At 46.0% G+C, this 21,862-nt stretch overlaps 1 protein-coding gene across 3 annotated transcripts in view; it reads right to left on the bottom strand.

The window, feature by feature from the left end:
- LOC137521790 (B-cell receptor CD22-like) overlaps positions 1-21,862 on the bottom strand; it is a 167,750-nt gene that overhangs the window by 78,929 nt on the left and 66,959 nt on the right. Inside the window, exons 6-7 of one of the 3 annotated variants that reach the window (XM_068241524.1) lie at positions 16,186-16,446; positions 12,876-13,133 (exon numbers count right to left, since the gene is read on the bottom strand). The exons of the other annotated variants lie outside the window; for them this stretch is intronic. Coding sequence (XP_068097625.1) covers positions 12,876-13,133; positions 16,186-16,446 — 519 coding nt within the window. The remainder of the gene's footprint in view (positions 1-12,875; positions 13,134-16,185; positions 16,447-21,862) is intronic. 3 annotated transcript variants of the gene reach the window in all.

The raw sequence follows: 21,862 nt of genomic DNA, 5'->3' as shown, positions 1-21,862 counted from the left end.
ACATTAACATGTGGCCGTTCGCGTTGGTCATTTTTAGACAAATTTTTTTTCCCACTCCTGGCGCTTGCTGTGCGCTGGGCGTTTTTGCTTAAAGGGAAGGTTCAGGGAGGGTGGGTAAAAAATAAAAATCAATTTCCACTTACCTGGGGCTTCTTCCAGCCCGTGGCAGGCAGGAGGTGCCCTCGCCGCCGCTCCGCAGGCTCCCGGTGGTCTCCGGTGGCCGACCCGACCTGGCCAGGCCGGCTGCCAGGTCGGGCTCTTCTGCGCTCCAAGGCCCGGAACTTCTGCGTCCCACGCCGGCGCTCTGACGTCATCGGACGTCCTCCGGGCTCTACTGCGCAGGCGCAGAACTACTGCGCATGCGCAGTAGAGCCCGGAGGACGTCCGATGACGTCAGCGCGCCGGCGTGGGACGCAGAAGTTCCGGGCCTTGGAGCGCAGAAGAGCCCGACCTGGCAGCCGACCTGGCCAGGTCGGGTCGACCACCGGAGACCACCGGGAGCCTGCGGAGCGGCGGCAAGGGCACCTCCTGCCTGCCACGGGCTGGAGGAAGCCCCAGGTAAGTGGAAATTGATTTTTATTTTTTACCCACCCTCCCTGAACCTTTCCTTTAAGTGTTTTGTTAGCGGTTTTCCAAGTGGTTTTTTTTATTCACTCCCTGATGCAAGTCAGAAAGTGAGCTCTTTGATCCGGAAAATAATAAATATAATGTACAAAGCGATTTTGTGAGCGTTTTGCGGTTTTCCTATACCTTCCATTGAGGCAGAATCGTATCAAAAATCACCCTTGCACCGTTTTTCTGAGCGGATCTGAGCGGATCGGAAACCAACCGCTCAGATGTGAACTCTGTCATAGAGAATCATCGCTCAAGCGCTTTCAGGGCGATTTTGAAAATCGCCAGCGCTTAAAAAATGGCAAAAACGCCTCTTTCGTGAACGAACCCTTACCGCATTTAAATGTATATTTTTTTCCTTTGAAACTTTAAAATTGATTTTCTCAAAAACTATAATGACTATAAGGACTTTAAAAGGACTTTAAAAAAAAAAAAAAAAAGTTTCCACTGTTCTTAACATATCTGGAAAATTTGGTGTTTCTAGCTTTTAAGGGGGCATTGCTATCGTGATCACGAGCCGAGTAACGAGTGCGATCACAAGTGCATTCGTGATCGGCATTCGTGATCGAGAGCCGATAAAGATTGCCGATTACGACCTCGTGATCGGCAAAAACGACTCGTGATCACGAGTTACTCGTGATCACAAGGTTGTGACAAGCAACCCTGTTCAGAACTTTTTACTTATACCAAAAAGTAGCGAAAAAGGTAATACCAAAATTATTTTGAGCATTTTCTTGCTGCTAGTGACTTAATGGGAACCTGAACCAATGTAAATTGATTATTTTATTTAAATTTCAGTCTCTCTGGAGCTGAGCAGACACTTACCGCAGTGTCTGCACCATTTGATTTTGACCCCTGTCCTCTGTTAATGTCTCCATGGTTCCCTATTGAGTGGACCAGTCGATGAGTCAGACTCAGTAATTTTCGGCCAGGCCTTTCCTTGTCTTAGCGTCAATCGCTGTCATGTGATACACGCATGGCTTGCTTTCTTCCATGCGCCGGACATCAAGACGCTCAGCTCGTGCACTGAAGTTACACAGTGTACGAGCGCAGAGAAGTATTTTCGCGCTTTGTCAGGCGATTTGCGCAGGAAGACAGAGCTGTCCAGGCACCATCTTTGCTGACATCACAAAAACTACTTTCTTACAACCGATGCAGCCACGGCGGAGTGGCAAAAATTAGTTTAGTTGTAAGAATGGAAAGTAGGGTACATGGGGCCTGATTCACTAACTGGTGCTAACCTAGTTAGCACGCCTAAAGGCTTTGGGCGTGCTACCTAGGGTGCTAAGTAGTTAGCCTGCACCAAGCCAAATCAGATCGCATGCAAAGTATCGCACGCAAACGGCGCACCCGATGTGCCTATTACGGCGCATTGGGTGCGCCCTAAACGTCGCATGGGTGCGACGTGTAGGGTGCACCCACTACGCCGTTATAGGCGCATCGTGTGCGCCGTTTTCACCGCACCCGAACGCGAAACTTAGCGCGAGAGCGCTAATTAGTGTGCGCAAAGTAAGTTTAGGCGTGATAAGGAGCTTTTCACAAGCGTGCTAACAGTTAGCACCGCTTTTTGAATCAAGCCCATGGAGAGCTGTTTGATTCAAAAATTATTGTTTGGTTTAGGTACCCTGACAATGACCCATATGCAATTCACTTTCTCTCCTTTGTTTTCTCCTAGAATATCATTTTTAATCTTCTGTTTAAAATAACTTTTCAGCAATTTGCAATTGAAAAAATACCAAAAGTAGGTGAAAAACATTATCCTGAGTATTTTCTTGTTTCCTGGTAGCTTAACCACTTGAGGACCGCCCCCAGCCGATGGGCGGCGGCAAAGACTGGGCCCAAACGACCGCAATACGCCCATCGGCGGGGGCGGCTGCGGGAGTGGCTATGCGGCGATCGCGTCATTCGTGACGCGATCAGCCGCCGGGGACTGGCTCCGCCCACCGCTCGTAGTAACCCGCCGGCCGTTCGGAAGCGCCGGCGGGTTACTAGCACCCGGATCGCCGCATGTACATAGTATAATAGGCTTTGTAATGTATACAAAGCCTATTATACTGGCTGCCTCCTGCCCTGGTGGTCCCAGTGTCCGAGGGACCACCAGGGCAGGCTGCAGCCACCCTAGTCTGCACCAAAGCACACTGATTTCCCCCCTCCTGCCCCCTGATCGCCCACAGCACCCCTCAGACCCCCCCCTGCCCACCCCCCAGACCACTGTTTGCACCCAGTCACCCCCCTAATCACCCATCAATCACTCCCTGTCACTATCTGTCAACGCTATTTTTTTTTTATCCCCCCCCCTGCCCACTGCCCCCTCCTGATCACCCCCCACCCCTCAGATTCTCCCCAGACCCCCCCCCCAGACCCCCCCCCGTGTACTGTATGCATCTATCCCCCCTGATCACCTGTCAATCACCTGTCAATCACCCGTCAATCACCCGTCAATCACCTGTCAATCACCCCCTGTCACTGCTACCCATCAATCAGCCCCTAACCTGCCCCTTGCGGGCAATCTGATCACCCACCCACACCAATAGATCGCCCGCAGATCCGACATCAGATCACCTCCCAAATCCATCGTTTACATCTATTCTCTCCTCTAAACACCCACTAATTACCCATCAATCACCCCCTATCACCACCTGTCACTGTTACCCATCAGATTAGACCCTAATCTGCCCCTTGCGGGCACCCAATCACCCGCCCACACGCTCAGATTGCCCTCAGACCCCCCTTTATCAATTCGCCAGTGCAATATTTACATCTGTTATTCCCTGTAATAACCCACTGATTACCTGTCAATCACCTGTCAATCACCCCCTGTCACTGCCACCCATCAATCACCCCCTGTCACTGCCACCCATCAATCAGCCCCTAACCTGCCCCTTGCGGGCAATCTGATCACCCACCCACACCAATAGATCGCCCGCAGATCCGACATCAGATCACCTCCCAAGTGCAGTGTTTACATCTCTTCTCTCCTCTAAACACCCACTAATTACCCATCAATCACCCCCTATCACCACCTGTCACTGTTATCCATCAGATTAGACCCTAATCTGCCCCTTGCGGGCACCCAATCACCCGCCCACACACTCAGATTGCCCTCAGACCCCCCTTTATCAATTCGCCAGTGCAATATTTACATCTGTTATTCCCTGTAATAACCCACTGATCATCTGTCAATCACCTATCAATCACCCCCTGTCACTGCCACCCATCAATCACCCCCTGTCACTGCCACCCATCAATCAGCCCCTAACTTGCCCCTTGCGGGCAATCTGATCACCCACCCACACCAATAGATCGCCCGCAGATCCGACATCAGATCACCTCCCAAGTGCAGTGTTTACATCTCTTCTCTCCTCTAAACACCCACTAATTACCCATCAATCACCCCCTATCACCACCTGTCACTGTTATCCATCAGATTAGACCCTAATCTGCCCCTTGCGGGCACCCAATCACCCGCCCACACACTCAGATTGCCCTCAGACCCCCCTTTATCAATTCGCCAGTGCAATATTTACATCTGTTATTCCCTGTAATAACCCACTGATCATCTGTCAATCACCTATCAATCACCCCCTCTCACTGCCACCCATCAATCACCCCCTGTCACTGCCACCCATCAATCAGCCCCTAACTTGCCCCTTGCGGGCAATCTGATCACCCACCCACACCAATAGATCGCCCGCAGATCCGACATCAGATCACCTCCCAAGTGCAGTGTTTACATCTCTTCTCTCCTCTAAACACCCACTAATTACCCATCAATCACCCCCTATCACCACCTGTCACGGTTACCCATCAGATTAGACCCTAATCTGCCCCTTGCGGGCACCCAATCACCCGCCCACACCTCAGAACGTCCTCAGACCCCAGCCCTGATCACCTCGCTAGTGCATTGCTTGCATCTATTTTCCCCCTCTAATCACACCTTGAGACACCCATCAATCACCTCCTGTCACCCCCTAGCACACCTACCCATCAGATCAGGCCCTAATTTGCCCCGTGTGGGCTCCTGATCACTCGGCCAAACCCTCAGATCCCCCTCAGACCCCCTTCCGATCACCTCCCCAGTGCATTGATTGCATCTATTTTCCCCTCTAACCGTCCCCTGAGACACCCATCAATCACCTCCTGTCACCCCCCTAGCACTCCTATCCATCAGATCAGGCCCAAAACATCCTGTCATCTAAGAGGCCACCCTGCTTATGACCGGTTCCACAAAATTTGCCCCCTCATAGACCACCTGTCATCAAAATTTGCAGATGCTTATACCCCTGATCAGTCATTTTGAGAAATTTGGTTTCCAGACTACTCACAGTTTTGGGCCTGTAAAATGCCAGGGCAGTATAGGAACCCCACAAGTGACCCCATTTTAGAAAGAAGACACCCCAAGGTATTCTGTTAGGTGTATGATGAGTTCATAGAAGATTTTATTTTTTGTCAAAAGTTAGTGGAAATTGGATTTTTATTGTTTTTTTCACAAAGTGTCATTTTTCACTAACTTGTGACAAAAAATAAAATCTTCTATGAACTCACCATACCGCTAATGGAATACCTTGGGGTGTCTTCTTTCTAAAATGGGGTCACTTGTGGGGTTCCTATACTGCCCTGGCATTTTAGGGGCCCTAAACCGTGAGGAGTAGTCTAGAAAACAAATGCCTCAAAATGACCTGTGAATAGGACGTTGGGCCCCTTAACGCACCTAGGCTGCAAAAAAGTGTCACACATGTGGTATCGCCATACTCAGGAGAAGTAGTATAATGTGTTTTGTGGTGTATTTTTACACATACCCATGCTGGGTGGGAGAAATCTCTCTGTAAATGGACAATTGTGTGTAAAAAAAATCAAAAATGTGTCATTTACAGAGATATTTCTCCCACCCAGCATGGTTATATGTAAAAATACACCACAAAACACATTATACTACTTCTTCTGAGTACGGCGATACCACATGTGTGACACTTTTTTGCAGCCTAACTGTGCTAAGGGGCCCAAAGTCCAATGAGTACCTTTAGGATTTCACAGGTCATTTTGAGACATTTGGGTTCAAGACTACTCCTCACGGTTTAGGGCCCCTAAAATGCCAGGGCAGTATAGGAACCCCACAAGTGACCCCATTTTAGAAAGAAGACACCCCAAGGTATTCTGTTAGGTGTATGATGAGTTCATAGAAGATTTTATTTTTTGTCACAAGTTAGCGGAAATTGATATGTATTGGTTTTTTTTTCACAAAGTGTCATTTTCCGCTAACTTGTGACAAAAAAAAAATCTTCTATGAACTCACCATACTCCTAACAGAATACCTTGGGGTGTCTTCTTTCTAAAATGGGGTCACTTGTGGGGTTCCTATACTGCCCTGGCATTTTAGGGGCCCTAAACCGTGAGCAGTAGTCTAGAATCCAAATGCCTCAAAATGACCTGTGAATAGGACGTTAGGCCCCTTAGCGCACCTAGGTTGCAAAAAAGTGTCACACATGTGGTATCGCCGTACTCAGAAGAAGTAGTATATTGTGTTTTGGGGTGTATTTTTACACATACCCATGCTGGGTGGGAGAAATATCTCTGTAAAAGGACAATTGTGTGTAAAAAAAATCAAACAATTGTCATTTACAGAGATATTTCTCCCACCCAGCATGGGTATGTGTAAAAATACACCCCAAAACACATTATACTACTTCTCCTGAGTACGGCGGTACCACATGTGTGGCACTTTTTTGCACCCTAAGTGCGCTAAGAGGCCCAAAGTCCAATGAGTACCTTTAGGATTTCACAGGTCATTTTGCGACATTTGGTTTCAAGACTACTCCTCACGGTTTAGGGCCCCTAAAATGCCAGGGCAGTATAGGAACCCCACAAATGACCCCATTTTAGAAAGAAGACACCCCAAGGTATTCCGTTAGGAGTATGGTGAGTTCATAGAAGATTTTATTTTTTGTCACAAGTTAGCGGAAAATGACACTTTGTGAAAAAAAACAATTAAAATCAATTTCCGCTAACTTGTGACAAAAAAAAAAAATCTTCTTTGAACTCACCATCCTCCTAACGGAATACCTTGGGGTGTCTTCTTTCTAAAATGGGGTAATTTGTGGGGTTCCTATACTGTCCTGGCATTTTAGGGGCCCTAAAGCGTGAGGAGTAGTCTTGAAACGAAATTTCTCAAAATGACCTGTGAAATCCTAAAGGTACTCATTGAACTTTGGGCCCCTTAGCGCAGTTAGGGTGCAAAAAAGTGCCACACATGTGGTATCGCCGTACTCAGGAGAAGTAGTATAATGTGTTTTGGGGTGTATTTTTCCACATACCCATGCTGAGTGGGAGAAATATCTCTGTAAAAGGACAATTGTGTGTAAAAAAAATCAAACAATTGTCATTTACAGAGATATTTCTCCCACCCAGCATGGGTATGTGTAAAAATACACCCCAAAACACATTCTACTACTTCTCCTGTGTACGGCGGTACCACATGTGTGGCACTTTTTTGCACCCTAAGTGCGCTAAGAGGCCCAAAGTCCAATGAGTACCTTTAGGATTTCACAGGTCATTTTGCGACATTTGGTTTCAAGACTACTCCTCACGGTTTAGGGCCCCTAAAATGCCAGGGCAGTATAGGAACCCCACAAATGACCCCATTTTAGAAAGAAGACACCCCAAGGTATTCCGTTAGGAGTATGGTGAGTTCATAGAAGATTTTATTTTTTGTCACAAGTTAGCGGAAAATGACACTTTGTGAAAAAAAACAATTAAAATCAATTTCCGCTAACTTGTGACAAAAAAAAAAAAATCTTCTATGAACTCACCATCCTCCTAACGGAATACCTTGGGGTGTCTTCTTTCTAAAATAGGGTAATTTGTGGGGTTCCTATACTGTCCTGGCATTTTAGGGGCCCTAAAGCGTGAGGAGTAGTCTTGAAACGAAATTTCTCAAAATGACCTGTGAAATCCTAAAGGTACTCATTGAACTTTGGGCCCCTTAGCGCAGTTAGGGTGCAAAAAAGTGCCACACATGTGGTATCGCCGTACTCAGGAGAAGTAGTATAATGTGTTTTGGGGTGTATTTTTCCACATACCCATGCTGAGTGGGAGAAATATCTCTATAAATAGACAATTGTGTGTAAAAAAAATAAAACAATTGTCATTTACGGAGATATTTCTCCCACCCAGCATGGGTATGTGTAAAAATACACCCCAAAACACATTATACTACTTCTCCTGAGTACGGCAATACCACATGTGTGGCACTTTTTTGCAGCCTAACTGCGCTAAGGGGCCAAAAGTCCAATGAGCATCTTTAGGCTTTACAGGGGTGCTTACAATTAGGCACCCTCCAAAATGCCAGGACAGTGAACACACCCCACAAATGACCCCATTTTGGAAAGTAGACACTTCAAGGTATTCAGAGAGGAGCATAGTGAGTCCGTGGCAGATTTCATTTTTTTTTGTCGCAAGTTAGAAGAAATGGAAACTTTTTTTTTTCTTTTTTTTGTCAGAAAGTGTCATTTTCCGCTAACTTGTGACAAAAAATAAAATCTTCTATGAACTCACCATGCCTCTCACTGAATACTTTGGGATGTCTTCTTTCCAAAATGGGGTCATTTGGGGGGTATTTGTACTATCCTGGAATTTTAGCCCCTCATGAAACCTGACAGGTGCGCAGAAAAGTCAGAGATGCTTGAAAATGGGAAAATTCACTTTTGGCACCATAGTTTGTAAACGCTATAACTTTTACCCAATCCAATAAATATACACTGAATGGTTTTTTTTTATCAAAGACATGTAGCAGAATAACTTTCGCGCTCAAATGTATAGGAAATTTTACTTTATTTGAAAAATGTCAGCACAGCAAGTTAAAAAAGTCATTTTTTTGCCAAAATTCATGTCTTTTTTGATGAATATAATAAAAACTAAAACTTGCAGCAGCAATCAAATAGCAGCAAAAGAAAGCTGTATTAGTGACAAGAAAAGGAGGTAAAATTCATTTAGGTGGTAGGTTGTATGACCGAGCAATAAACCGTGAAAGCTGCAGTGGTCTGAATGGAGAAAAAGGCTCTGGTCCTTAAGGGGCGAAAAGACTGTGGTCCTGAAGTGGTTAAAAGGCATTTTAGTGATCAGGTGTAAAATAGCAATTTGGAGAAAACTGATTGCATGCAGTATGGGCCAATATATGGTGTGAAAATTTAGTCTGGGTCAAAACTCAAAAGAAAAGTTAATTGAATAGGATCTATTGTGTCCTCCAAACCTAAACAAGGCATGCTGGCTGGGAAAGTCTGTAAGACCACAAACGAGACACCATAATATTATTACATTTATTGATGTTTAACTAGTACAAGGCGCCACATTGACTTACATTATATAGCACTATTTAGCGTTATAAGTGTTAAAACATGGCGAACACAGAGTGACTTACACTTATAATACTAAATAGCTTTATAAGTGTTAAATAATGCAGGAAGCTGCTTAGTATTAGGCAGTGGGGGTCAGAGGGGGAGTGTTAGGCAGTGAGGGTCAGAGGGGGAGTGTTAGGCAGCGAGGGTCAGAGGGGGAGTGTTAGGCAGCGGGGGTCAGAGGGGGAGAGTGTCAGGCAGCGGGAGGGTTTAGTGTGAGAGGGAGACACAGGTAGAGGGGTTTGTATACCTTACCTGGTCCCCCAATGATCGTCTTCTCTCCACTTCCTACTTAGTTTAAATGAGTCCTGCAGCCAGCCAAGTTATTTAGCTGCTGCTAGCTGTTTTGGCTGTTAGAGACAGCTGTAAACAGCTAATTGATGTCTGTGAACCTTGTTACATTGTAACAAACTGCCAAAAGTACAGCGGTACTCAGAGCTTCTTGTGGGAGGGGTTTCAGCACAAAATCAGTCATACAGCGCCCCCTGATGGTCTGTTTGTGAAAAGCAATATATTTCTCATGTAAAAGGGGGTATCAGCTACTGATTGGGATAAAGTTCAATTCTTGGTTGGAGTTTCTCTTTAAGTAATGATTGATCATTAAGGTGAACCCATCATGGCTCTTAATGTTTTTAGCAAACATTGGCCTTGATTCACTAAAGGGTGGTAAGTGTTAGCAGACCAGTGAAAAGGCACTTAGGATGCAAAAACGGCCGCTTCACGCGCTAGCAAAAGTTTGCATGCATAAAGTTTAGCGCTGCCAGTGCGCGCAAAACGTCGCACTTTTCACGTGCTAAGTATGCTCAGCACGCAAACAGTGTGATGTTTCGTGCACACTGGTGTGACGTTTCGCAAGCACCGTGCAGCGCTAAACTTTGCACGCGATCTGTAACAGCTTTAGACTACTTAGCACCCTAGTTTGCACGTCCAAAGCTGTTAGGCAAGCTAACTAGGTTTGCATGCCTTTGTGAATCGAGCCCATAATGCTTAGTTGCTTAAAGGGTACCGGAAGAAATTTTAAGGTGTTGATTTCTTGCTGGTGCCTTTTAGTTTGATCTCTACCGATGTCAACTGCCCCTCTTGTGCCGTCCGTAGCTTCCTCTGCTGTCAGCTGTGCCCTGTTAAAACCGGCTTGTCTACACTTTTCGACAGACAAGGGGAAGCACGCCAGTGCACGCCCATTGCAGGCAGAGATGCCCCCCTCCACACCTCTTCCTGAATCCCTGCCTCCTGAACTACACTCCCATCTGCGGCCCCCTAAAAAACAATGTCTTAATCGGGACCCCCTTTGTCCTGTTCCTGCTATTCCCTGCTGCTTTTTTTGTAATCAAAAACAGTTTATAAAATGTGATTGTATCTGGGAAAATAGCCACAACCCCGGAAGTAGTTCTGGGGTCGCGGCCTTCTTCGCAGATATAATCACATTTTATAAACGGATTTTTGATCACATAAAAGCAGCTAGAGCAATAAAAATGGGAAAGAGGAGTCCCTAAGACATGCAAATTATGGCTGTGTGTTTTTTGGGTGGTTTAGCAAACTCACAGGTTTACTTTAGGAAATTCTAGAACTAAAAATAGTAGAAAACATATTTGTCGTTCAATAGACCCTTCTTTGTGCACCCAAGGAGCCCAGTCATGATGACAGAGACAAGTAAAGGTATATAGTGACCCAACACTGGGGTCTTTCCATGGATGCAGAATGACCACATAATCATTAGTCAAGCACAAAACATGATGTCTACAAACTGTTATCAGTATGAAGCAGGGATGTCAAACTCCAGTCCTCAAGGGCCAAGGTCCTCAGGCAATCCTGGCGCAGCTCAAATGAATGTGACTGAATCAGGAAGGCGCGGCTCATCAAGTAAAAACATATTTCTCAGTACACCCTAAACACTGGCATGGGTATGGCCCTGGAGGACACACCTGTGGTACAAAACATACTCTCTCTGACATACTAAATCAGAATAGAGACGGAATCTATGATTGTTAACATTTTCTGTTCACACACTCAAAGTGGTAATATTCATCTGCAGAACAGATTTGCCAATTTTTAAAAGCCAGGGCACACCGTAAAAGTAGAACAATCAAGACCGGATCTATACTTTTTGTGCCGTTATGCCAAGTATGTTTTACCTACCCTTTCTAATGCAGTAGCACCCCTCCCATTCCATGTGCAGCCCCTTCTCCCATGTTTATCATCCATGTACAGCAGCCCCTCCCATTCCATGTGATTCCATGTGCAGCCCCCTTTTCCATGTGTATCATGTACATGTGCAGCACCCCTCCCTTTCCATGTTCAGCCCCCTCTTCCATGTGTATCATCCATGTACAGCACCCCTCCCATTCCATGTGCAGCCCCCTCTTCCATGTGTATCATCCATATACAGCAACCCCTCCCATTCCATGCGCAGCCCCCTCTTCCATGTGTATCATCCATGTACAGCAACCCCTCCCATTCCATGTGCAGCCCCCTCTTCCATGTGTATAATCCATGTACAGCAGTCCCTTTCTTTCATGAACAGCTCCCTTGAGGATCAGTTTCTTTTTTCATTCGTTGCTCCCCATTCTCAGCCTCCTCTTCCATATGTAGTAACCGCTCCTTCATGTCCAGGCTCCCCTTGGCCTGCAGCTGCCCAATGCCTTTATGGCCTTTATGGCCTTTACAGAAATCCGTCCCTGAGTACAATGAATCTGACAAAAGATTCAGCTCTGTAGTAGATCCAAAGCTCTACTTCCTGTGTGCACCCAAGGAGTCCTGCAGGCAGAGCCAGTTCTAGACTTTTTGCTGCCAAGGGCAAACTTGTGAAAATGTGCTATTTGGGGAAGGTCTTGAGATTTGAGATTTGGTAAGAGAATATGAAAGCAATGAAAGCCTAAAGCTTTGCACTCACACTAGTAAGGACTTGGAAATGCCGATTTCTGATTTGGCGGAAATTCTATGATTGGTCCAGTGCTTCCTAGTTCTGTGATTGGGCTAAAATTACTGAGTTATGGCCATGTGATTTTTCTGCAGAAATCCAATTTTCATTTTCCAATTACCAAGTACAGATCAAGAAATGACGATTTCCGATCGGAAATGCATAAATGTTGTTTCCGTGGAATCCAAATGAGCATTAGACTAAACTCAGCAGCGCAGGCCGGTCTGGAACTAAAGAGTGTACAGCCATCTGACGTGTCACCACATGATCCTGCTCATCACGGTGGGGGGGTGCACTGTTCCGCACCTTACTCCACCTGCTGGAAGCCACACATTATAGGCCCCACTGGTGCAACAGTATGTATTACTCTGCTATAGCAAAACAATGTGTCTACATATCACTCATTCCCCGCAGTGCCCATGCAGGATGGGGTTCAGTCCTTACAGGTGATAATAATGATGTGTGTATACATATAACATTGAAAGTCCCGACAAGTGAAAAATGAAGATAATCTGTAAGAAAAATAACCCTCCCTAGGGGATACTTACATCTGGAGGCGGAATTCTCTGTATCCAAATGAGGCTTCCCCCATCCTCCTGAACCTCAGGGATTCAGCACTGGCTCCCCCTAAACCAAAGCCAACAAAGGATGTCAGCTGTGGCGCAGGAGCAGTAGCGGCTGCTATACTTACCTTCCCCGGGTCCAGCGCAGGCGCAGTAGAGCAGACCCAATCAGGCTCGGCTATTTCTACCCAAGCAGAGAGCCGCTACTGTGGTTGCACTGGATTGTGGTAGGTAAATATTAACTTCCCCTTTATTCGGGACTTCCACCACTGTCTTAGGAGGACCAGAAAGCCTCTTTAGAATCGAGAGATTTTTTTTTCTTATAGATTTTCTTTAAGCAACTAGTCATCCACCAATATTTACAGGTAGCCCAGTATGAATGTGAATACTTACACAACACGACAACTTCAACCTGTTTTGATCTAGTTGTGCCCACTGCATTCTTGGCATCACAAGAATATTTTCCAGAAGTAGTGACTTCAATCTTGGGATTCCTTCTATCATTCAGGCTGCTGTTATCTTTGTACCAGATGAATTGTGAAACTTTTGGATTGCTGCTTTCAGCTGAACACTGTAAAGTTGTTGACTTCGGTTTTACGATTTTTATGAGGGACTGGTTATTGGGAAAAATCTGGACATTTTTGGGGGCATCTGAAATTGGAATTAAAACGGTATTTGTTTTCAGGTTTCCAAGAAAGGAAAACTAAAATCAACAGAGAGCAATTTGATAATCGACCATAACTTCTCCACCTGCATAATGTGTTCCTGAGAGATATCTGAGTAAGAGACTAGAATTAGGCAAAAATGAACATTCCATTAAAAATTGCTCTGAAAATTGATTTGTGATTGCAATTTGTAGTGTGAACTAGGCCTTAGGAAGAAGAAGGGGATTGTTTAGGCACAAGAATGTATACGAAATAGTTGCCACAAAGCCACTAGTGGAGTATCAGTAACACTATAATGATACTCTGTCAGCAGGATCTAGTGTCCAAATTAAAAAGGCACCAGATCTAAGCCTATGTGAAACCAGAACACAGAGTAGGGACACCAAATATAGTGTAGTATGTACTGGTAGTTGAAATGAAGTATGATAGAGTAATAAGCTATACTCACAAAGCAGGGTTACCTCAAAGGCAACCACTGTACAGGCAGGTGGGGAGATTAGACCTGACCCCACTCAGGATTAAGAAGTCGCTCTCCGTAGATGAGGACAAAAGGGGGTAACATCCCTCCACCAGGGGTAGACTTAATGTAGCGTAGTATGGATACAGAGGCACCAAAAGGATAAAAGAATCTAAAAAGTTTAAAACATGAGGAGGCAGTGGTGGACTTATCTCCTCCGAGCAGACACAAAAATTGCCAATGTGTTTGTCAAATACAACAAGTTTATTTACATACTCCGGGGGACAATGCAATGCGATTCGCAGGTTTGATCCTGATTCATCAGGCGGATCAAGCTTCATTATTGCCTGATGAAGCAGGATCAAACTTGCGAAACGTGTTGTATTTGACAAACACATTGGCAATTTTTGTGTCTGCTTGGAGAAGGTAAGTCTACCATTGCCTCCTCATGTTTCCAACTTTGTAGATTATTTTATTCTTTTAGCACCTCTGTATCCATACTACTATATGAAAGCAAGATATCTCACTCGTACACTTGTTCTGAGTCAGTGACTCAAAAGATGATGGAGATAGAAAACTAGCATAAGAGCAGGGAATGTGGCAAATACAAAAAAGATCAGTTCCAGTTTTCTATAACTCCTGAAGCTGGAGTTCCTGTTCTATTTTTAAGCTTAAGCTAGCCATATACCATACAATCTTCATTGTACAATGGATGTACCACTTAAAGGGGAACTAAACTCAGAACTTCCTCTCTGCTCTAAAAAAAATAGCCACAGCATAATAACCTTTATGGAAAAAAAATATTCTTTACAATGTATAAAAATCCTTAAAGGGAAGGTTCAGGGAGGGTGGGTAAAAAATAAAAATCAATTTCCACTTACCTGGGGCTTCATCCAGCCCGTGGCAGGCAGGAGGTGCCCTCGCCGCCGCACCGCAGGCTCCCGGTGGTCTCCGGTGGCCGACCCGACCTGGCCAGGCCGGCTGCCAGGTCGGGCTCTTCTGCGCTCCAAGGCCCGGAACTTCTGCGTCCCAGTAGTGCTGCGCTTGCGCAGCACAGCCCGGCGGACGTCCGATGACGTCAGCGCGCCGGCGTGGGACGCAGAAGTTCCGGGCCTTGGAGCACAGAAGAGCCCGACCTGGCAGCCGGCCTGGCCAGGTCGGGTCGGCCACCGGGAGCCTGCGGAGCGGCGGCGAGGGCACCTCCTGCCTGCTACAGGCTGGAGGAAGCCCCAGGTAAGTGGAAATTGATTTTTATTTTTTACCCACCCTCCCTGTACCTTCCCTTTAAAGAGACTCTGTATCAAAATGTTCATCCTTATTTCTGCTATCCTATACGTTCCTATACCTGTTCTAATGTGCTCTGTCTAACTGCAGCCTTTCCTATTTGCACAGTGGCTGTGTTATCTCTGTTATATGATCTAATCTTCTTTCCACTGTTGGCTTTGTCGGGCTGAGGCAGTCAGGTTGGAATGTGCTGTGCTGTGCTGCTTGTGATTGGGTAGAAGCTATACACACCCTCTCCAGGGCCCCTGCACACTCTGTATGACTCACACACTGAGTACTCTCAGCGTATCACTTGCTGTGTATTTTGTTTGTAAACACTAGATAAAAATGGCAATTACAAGCCATGATTGCAGCAGGGAGAGGCAGAAACAGCACAGAGGGGCCCAGGAGAACATAATGAATAGAATGGTATGGTTTTTATTGTAAGAATTTTAGAGTACAGATTCTCTTTAAAAACCACCCTGATGTTTTACGTGTTTTCACCTCTTCAGAAGGCACTAAAGAGGGTTAAGCCTCAGTGTTTACTATATGGGGAGCTGCCGAGGCAGAGCATTCTACTCACAGTTGCTGATACAAACTTATCAGAGAGGTTAATCTACCTAAACAAACACTGAACACAGAGAAGTAAATGTCTTCAAAAACTGTTTTTTGAATAAAGACTTTTCATTGTGTAATGTCAAGAGTATGGGTCGGCATAGGAGGGTTGTCTGAAATGTAAGAGCTATTTTCAGTTACGGTGATTACTTAAGGGAACATTTATTTTATTTTAGATACACTGTACTTTCAGATTACTTCCTATATTTAAGCATTTATGATATATTTTTATAAAGTTTCAATCCCTTTGTTGTTGTGGCATCACACTAATCCGTAATTGATTGGCTGTATTGAGGATTGGGGTCCATGTTGATGCTTCTGAACAAACAGTTACTGGTGTTCTGTAGTCATGTAACAAGTGATACAGGTTGAGACGAGATTATCCTGACAGATGCAAGTTATAATACTCTGAAAGAAAATAACTTGCATGGCAGATAAAATAAAATAGCTGATACTTTCTGGACTACCCTGGTAGTATGAGAGGAGCTTACCTAAACCATGTGTTATCAGTCTGTCAGTGCTTATACTATAGAGATGTGGTAAGATTGTAGAATCAAGATTGTATGGTGTTGGGCCATTAGACATTCGGAAGGTACGATTTCCAAAAATTCACAAGAAACATCCTTGACATTGAGAGCAGGAAATTCTTTTGAAATGAGTATCCCCAAATATATTACAATCTATGAACTCACAATATACTCACACTGCACATCCACCTGTAAGGGATTTGACTCTTTCTCTCCAATATCATTAATGGCTAAGCACTTATAAGATCCGGAATGGTGTGCTCTGATATTAGAGATTGTATAGTCTTTGCTGGTGTGGTTGTAGCACTCCTCTCCATCCTTGTACCAGACGTATCGAGATACTGGTGGATAGGAGTTAGCAGAACATGTTAAGGTGACAGATGATCCTTCTTTTAGGTTCCCTAGACGTTTCCGAATTTCTGTTTTCTCAGGAGCATCTGCAAATGTTTTACCCACAATCATCAATATACAACAAATTGGGGAACCGAAAAAAATAAATTTGAAGGCTCACATACTGATACAATTAAAGAGGAACTCCAGGGAAAATAATGTAATAAAAAAGTGCTTAATTGTTACAATAATTATGTATAAATGATTTAGTCAGTGTTTGCCCACTGGAAAAGTTTTCCTCTCCCTGATTTACAATCTCACATTTATCACATGGTGACATTTTTACTGCTGGCAGGTGATGTAGCTGCTGCTTGCTTTTTTGGCAGTTAGAAATAGCTGTAAACAGCTATTTCCCACAATGCAACAAGGTTCACAGACAGGAAACTGCCAGGACCATGGTCCTCACAGTTTCCCGTAGGAGGGCTTCTACCACAATACCAGCCATGCAGAGCCCCCTGATGATCTGTTTGTGAAAAGGAACAGAATTTCTAATGTAAAAGGGGGTATCAGCTACTGATTGGGATGAAAATCAATTCTTGGTTATGGTTTCTCTTTAACAAGCTGATACATCATTGAATTCCAGCGGTTCCGGGGGTGTGGTTAGCTTACAGGGACAACAAAGGATGATTTGCATATTCAGCACTGATGCATTGTGGGAGACATTATATGTTCATTCCAACCTGAATTACTGCAAATACCTTCAGTTTTAAGAAGGCAAACCTTTGTTTTGCATACTGATAGATCTTAATAGACAGCTCTACTGCACCTGATGTCAACGTTAGTAACCCAAAGGTACCTGCACTCCTCAAATTGAAGTATGATGTCCATTTCATTCTAGACAGAACGTCAGTAATAGCTCACTGGTTTTTAAAATCTAGCTCATTTTGAAACTGAAACTAGAGCATTGCTCTCCTCCTCTCCTGCCTGGCAGAAGCTGCTTTGCTGTGCATTGTGACTCCACCTCCTTAAAGGACTTGTCAGGGCAATTTTAATAAAATAAACGCTACTTACCGGGGGCTTCCTCCAGCCCCAAGCTCCCAGGACCTCTCTCGCCCCAGCTCTGCCCGCAGCCGTTTGCTGGAGCTCCGATCCGGTCCCCGGCGATGACGTCAGAGCGACCTGGAGGTCGCTCTGTACTGCGCCTGCGCGATCAGTGCTGTCAATCACCGCCACGTGGGCCGGAGCGGACTGTGCAGGCGCAGTAGTTCTGCGCTTGCACAGTCCGCTCCGGCCCACGTGGCGGTGATTGACAGCGCCGATCGCGCAGGCGCAGTACAGAGCGACCTCCAGGTTGCTCTGACGTCATCGCCGGGGACCGGGTCGGAGCTCCGGCAAACGTCTGAGGGCAGAGCTGCGGCAAGGGAGGTCCTGGGAGCTTGGGGCTGGAGGAAGCCCCCGGAAAGTAGCGTTTATTTGATTAAAATTGCCCTGACAACTCCTTTAATATAAACAGGCGTCACTAGCCTCTAGGTGTACAAGGCCTTCAAGTAAACCTGTAATAAAGAAAACTTCCCCTAGGGGGTACTTACCTCGGGAGGAGGAAGCCTCTGGATCCTAATGAAGCTTCCCCCATTCTCGTAAGGCCCGGTTCACATTAGCGTTTTTTCCGGAACGTAAGCGAAACGTATACTGTACAAACGGAACAGATGTGAATGGATCCAATGTTAACCTATGGATCCATTCACATGCGTCCCTTGGTACGGATACATTCCGTACTTTCCAGTCCCAGGACCTAAAAGTTGCTGCAGGCCCTAATTTTCTGGACCATTATGCTTAGCGGAATGGATCCGGACAAAAATGCTGCAGCAATGGGGCAATGGGAAACGGAAAGATTCTTCACACTAGTGAAGAACCAGACCATTTCACGGGGATGGGGGCATGGGCCGACGCAAATCTAGTGAGGGGAGGGTGCAGCAGCCGGGTGGGTGGGCTAGGGAGGGTTTATACATACCTAATCTTCTGTAGCAGCCGGCAGTAAAGGCTTCCATCTTCTTCCGCGTCATGTGACTACATGATGCGTCATGTGACTAGTCACATGACACGCTTTGTAGTCACAGCGGAAGAAGAGGAAGCCTCTACCGCCGGCTCATTAGGTATGTATTTGCTGAGTGAAAACGGATCCGATCAATCATTAATCAGATCCGTTTTTACTATGTGAACCGGGCCACGGACTGAGCCATCCGGATCTGGTGAAGCGGAGACCGGATCCGCTCACCGGATTCTTTTGGCTCAGAACGCAGATGTGACACGGGCCTTAGCCTCAGTTATCCGGCGCTGGCAGCTCCCAAATAGCACACATGTCAATATTTACCATCTGTGCTCCTACGCTGGTGCAGTAGCGGATTTCCAATGGGCTCCAGCGGAAATAGCTGAGCCCAATCACTATAAGACTCTTTCCCACTAGAAGCTGATCCAAGTGTTTTGACAGATTGCTCCTAGTTTGTGTTTAGAAAGGTAACATAAAAGTCTATTTGACTTTCATATTAGATGAAGCGTTCCAAAGCGTTACGTTACAATACATCTGGGAGCAGGGCCGGATTACCGACCAGGCAACAAAAGCAGTCGCTTGGGGCCCCATTCAGAGTCAAAGGGGCCCCATCAGCACATAAACCAGCCCTTGCCATCCTGTCAGCGGTGGCTGGATGGTATAATGGTTAAAGGGACTCTGAGCAGTGCAGTAACTATGGAAAGATGCATATCATTTTAAAGCTCTCTTTCTCCTCTTTCCAATGATATATAAACGGCTGCTCTATGCCTTTTAGTTTTCGATATTTTCGCGATCGAAATCGCGGCCACAGGACGACTTTTCTCCAAAGTCAGCGGTGGCTGGATGGTATAATGGTTAAAGGGACTCTGAGCAGTGCAGTAACTATGGAAAGATGCATATTATTTTAAAGCTCTCTTTCTCCTCTTTCCAATGATATATAAACGGCTGCTCTATGCCTTTTAGTTTTCGATATTTTCGCGATCGAAATCACGGCCACAGGACGACTTTTCTCCAAAGTTGGCAGCTCGATTCAGCACAATGCAATGAAATATAAGGAACCCAGGGGGATATAATTACAAACATCATGCTGGTAGGTGTGAGGATGTAATGAATTAGTTGTGGGTATGCTTAAAGGCATATCCACAGGCACTGCTTGGAGTCCCTTTAAGGGCTCTGCCTCTGACACAGGAGACCAGGGTTCGAATCTCGGCTCTGCCTGTTCAGTAAGCCAGCACCTATTCAGTAGGAGACCGTAGGCAAGTCTCTCTAACACTGCTACTGCCTATAGGGCGCGTCCTAGTGGCTGCAGCTCTGGCGCTTTGAGTCCACCAGGAGAAAAGCGCGATATAAATGTTATTTGTCTTGTCAAATGATGCCATGCGCTGCTGATTGTCTTCAGAGCCAGGCTCTCCTCCTAGGTCCCCCTCCTGTTACTGTGTGCTCCGCCGCTGCCCACTCCACCCTCCCTTCCCACAGAGAACCACAGCTGCAGCAAGAATGATAGCAGCAGATGGCAAACGCTCACTCACCTATCCATGATCCAAGTGATAGAGATCCCGTCATCTGAAACCCATCTGTCTCTTCTACAGTGCAGCCGCTCGCTCTGAACCTCCTGATTCTCAGATCAGACAGGAAGTAGGAAGTAGTAATAGTAGTAGTAACAGAGCGGCAGCACTCTAGAGGAGACAGATGGGCTCCGGATGACGGGACCTCTATTGCTTGGATCGCAGTAGGTGAATGTGATTCATCTGGTGCTGTCATTCTCCCCCACTGCGGCTGCCTTCTCTGCTGGACTATCGTATTCACTGGAATGGAGGCTGCATGGTGGCTGTCTAGTTTGGGAGGAAAATGGTTGTTCGGTGGTGGGAGTGGTTATGTAATTCTGTCTGGGGAACGGCTTCCGGTTTGGCGGTGTCCAGAGCTTTCTGCTATTGCCAGGCTGGAGATGCAGGGGGAAAGTGCTGCTGCTGTGACATCTGGCGCCCTCTTCACAGGGGTGCCCCAGCCTCTGAGTGTAAATGTCCCAGCCATTCATCTCTCACTCTGCATTTTGCCGCTGCTATTCCCTGCATTGTGCACCCACAGAGGAAAGCGTGCTGTTGCCCATAGCAACCAGTAGCTCGGCTGCCCGGTGTGTGCGGCATATTGCTGTGCAGCTGCATCTTCTGATTCTATTACGACACGATGGGGGGGCCCAAATCAGTTACTTTGCTTAGGGCCCCATTTAGCCTTAATCCGGCTCTGTCTGGGAGTTTTGTAACGTCCAGCCGCATCGTTTTTCCATCGGTTAAATAGAACTACCGCCGCTAATTAGCGTCCCACCGCAACTTCCCGACGACGTGCCACAGGCCGTTCTGTGATGTGAGAGAGCCGTAAGGTAGGGCTGGAGATAGAGAACTGGGCAGATGTTTTAGCTGGTTACAGGCTGTACAGTAGGGATGTCCTGCACCTTAATGTTAAAGGAGTGATCCAAGGTTTAAAAAAAAAAAAAGATCCACTTACCTGGGGCTTCCTCCAGCCCGGGGCAGCCGTCCTGTGCCCTCACCGCAGCTCCTGCGTCTCCCAGTCCTCTTCGCCGGCGGAGCCGACCTCACTAGGTCGGGTTCCATGTCGGCCTCTTCTGCGCTCCACCGCGCGGGTCACGTGGTCTGACCGACGTCATCTGGACACTACTGCGCAGGTAAGTATATCTTTTTTTTTTAAACCTTGGATGTGTCCTTTAAGGGTGCAGCTTTGCTGGGGGAGAAGATGGCTAAATACAGAGCCATGGAAGATGCTGGCGCTATATAAATTAACAATAATAGTGATAATAAAAGGTTACAAGAGATTTTAAACTAGGACCTGGGTGAGTAAATAGTGTAAATGGGAACTAGGCAGAGAAGATTGACCATGGGAAGATGGGATTATAAGAGCTAGAGAGACGTATAGGGGGAGTACAAAGAGTAAGGACTTAACATAAAGAGATCATTAAACATTCTACTGCTCCAGCAAGTGCTACAACAAAGTAAAGTGTAATGGAAATTATATGATGATCTTGAGTTGATGATGAGACTATAATAGTGCAGGAATAACAGAGACAAGGATGGAAGCCATGATTGGATGGTAAACTTGGAGGGTTCCAGTGTGTTTAGAAAAGACAGATAAAAAAAAGTGGAGGGGTCTGTATGTTTTTTAAAAACCTCTTCATATCTGGTTACGCAGGTAGGCATGACTTAGGACTATGATAGTGTGGAGTAGAGGCCTGCGCGGGTCCACTTTTCCATACCTGCACCCAACCCGCACCCGCGACCCACTACCCACACCCGACCCGCTTTCTGGTGAATTTGATACTTGCAACCCGACCCTCACCCGCAGAACCGCAACCAGCACCCGACCCGCTACCCGACCCGCTTTTTTTACATTTTCTTCTAAAGTGCACATTTAAAGTAACATTGGGGAGCTGTAAAGTTAATAAAACCTATTTTTATACACAAACC

This window comes from Hyperolius riggenbachi, chromosome 6, assembly GCF_040937935.1.
Source record: "Hyperolius riggenbachi isolate aHypRig1 chromosome 6, aHypRig1.pri, whole genome shotgun sequence".
NCBI lineage: Eukaryota > Metazoa > Chordata > Amphibia > Anura > Hyperoliidae > Hyperolius > Hyperolius riggenbachi.
Note: the sequence above shows the minus strand (reverse complement) of the source record. Positions and strands in the feature narration are given on the sequence as shown.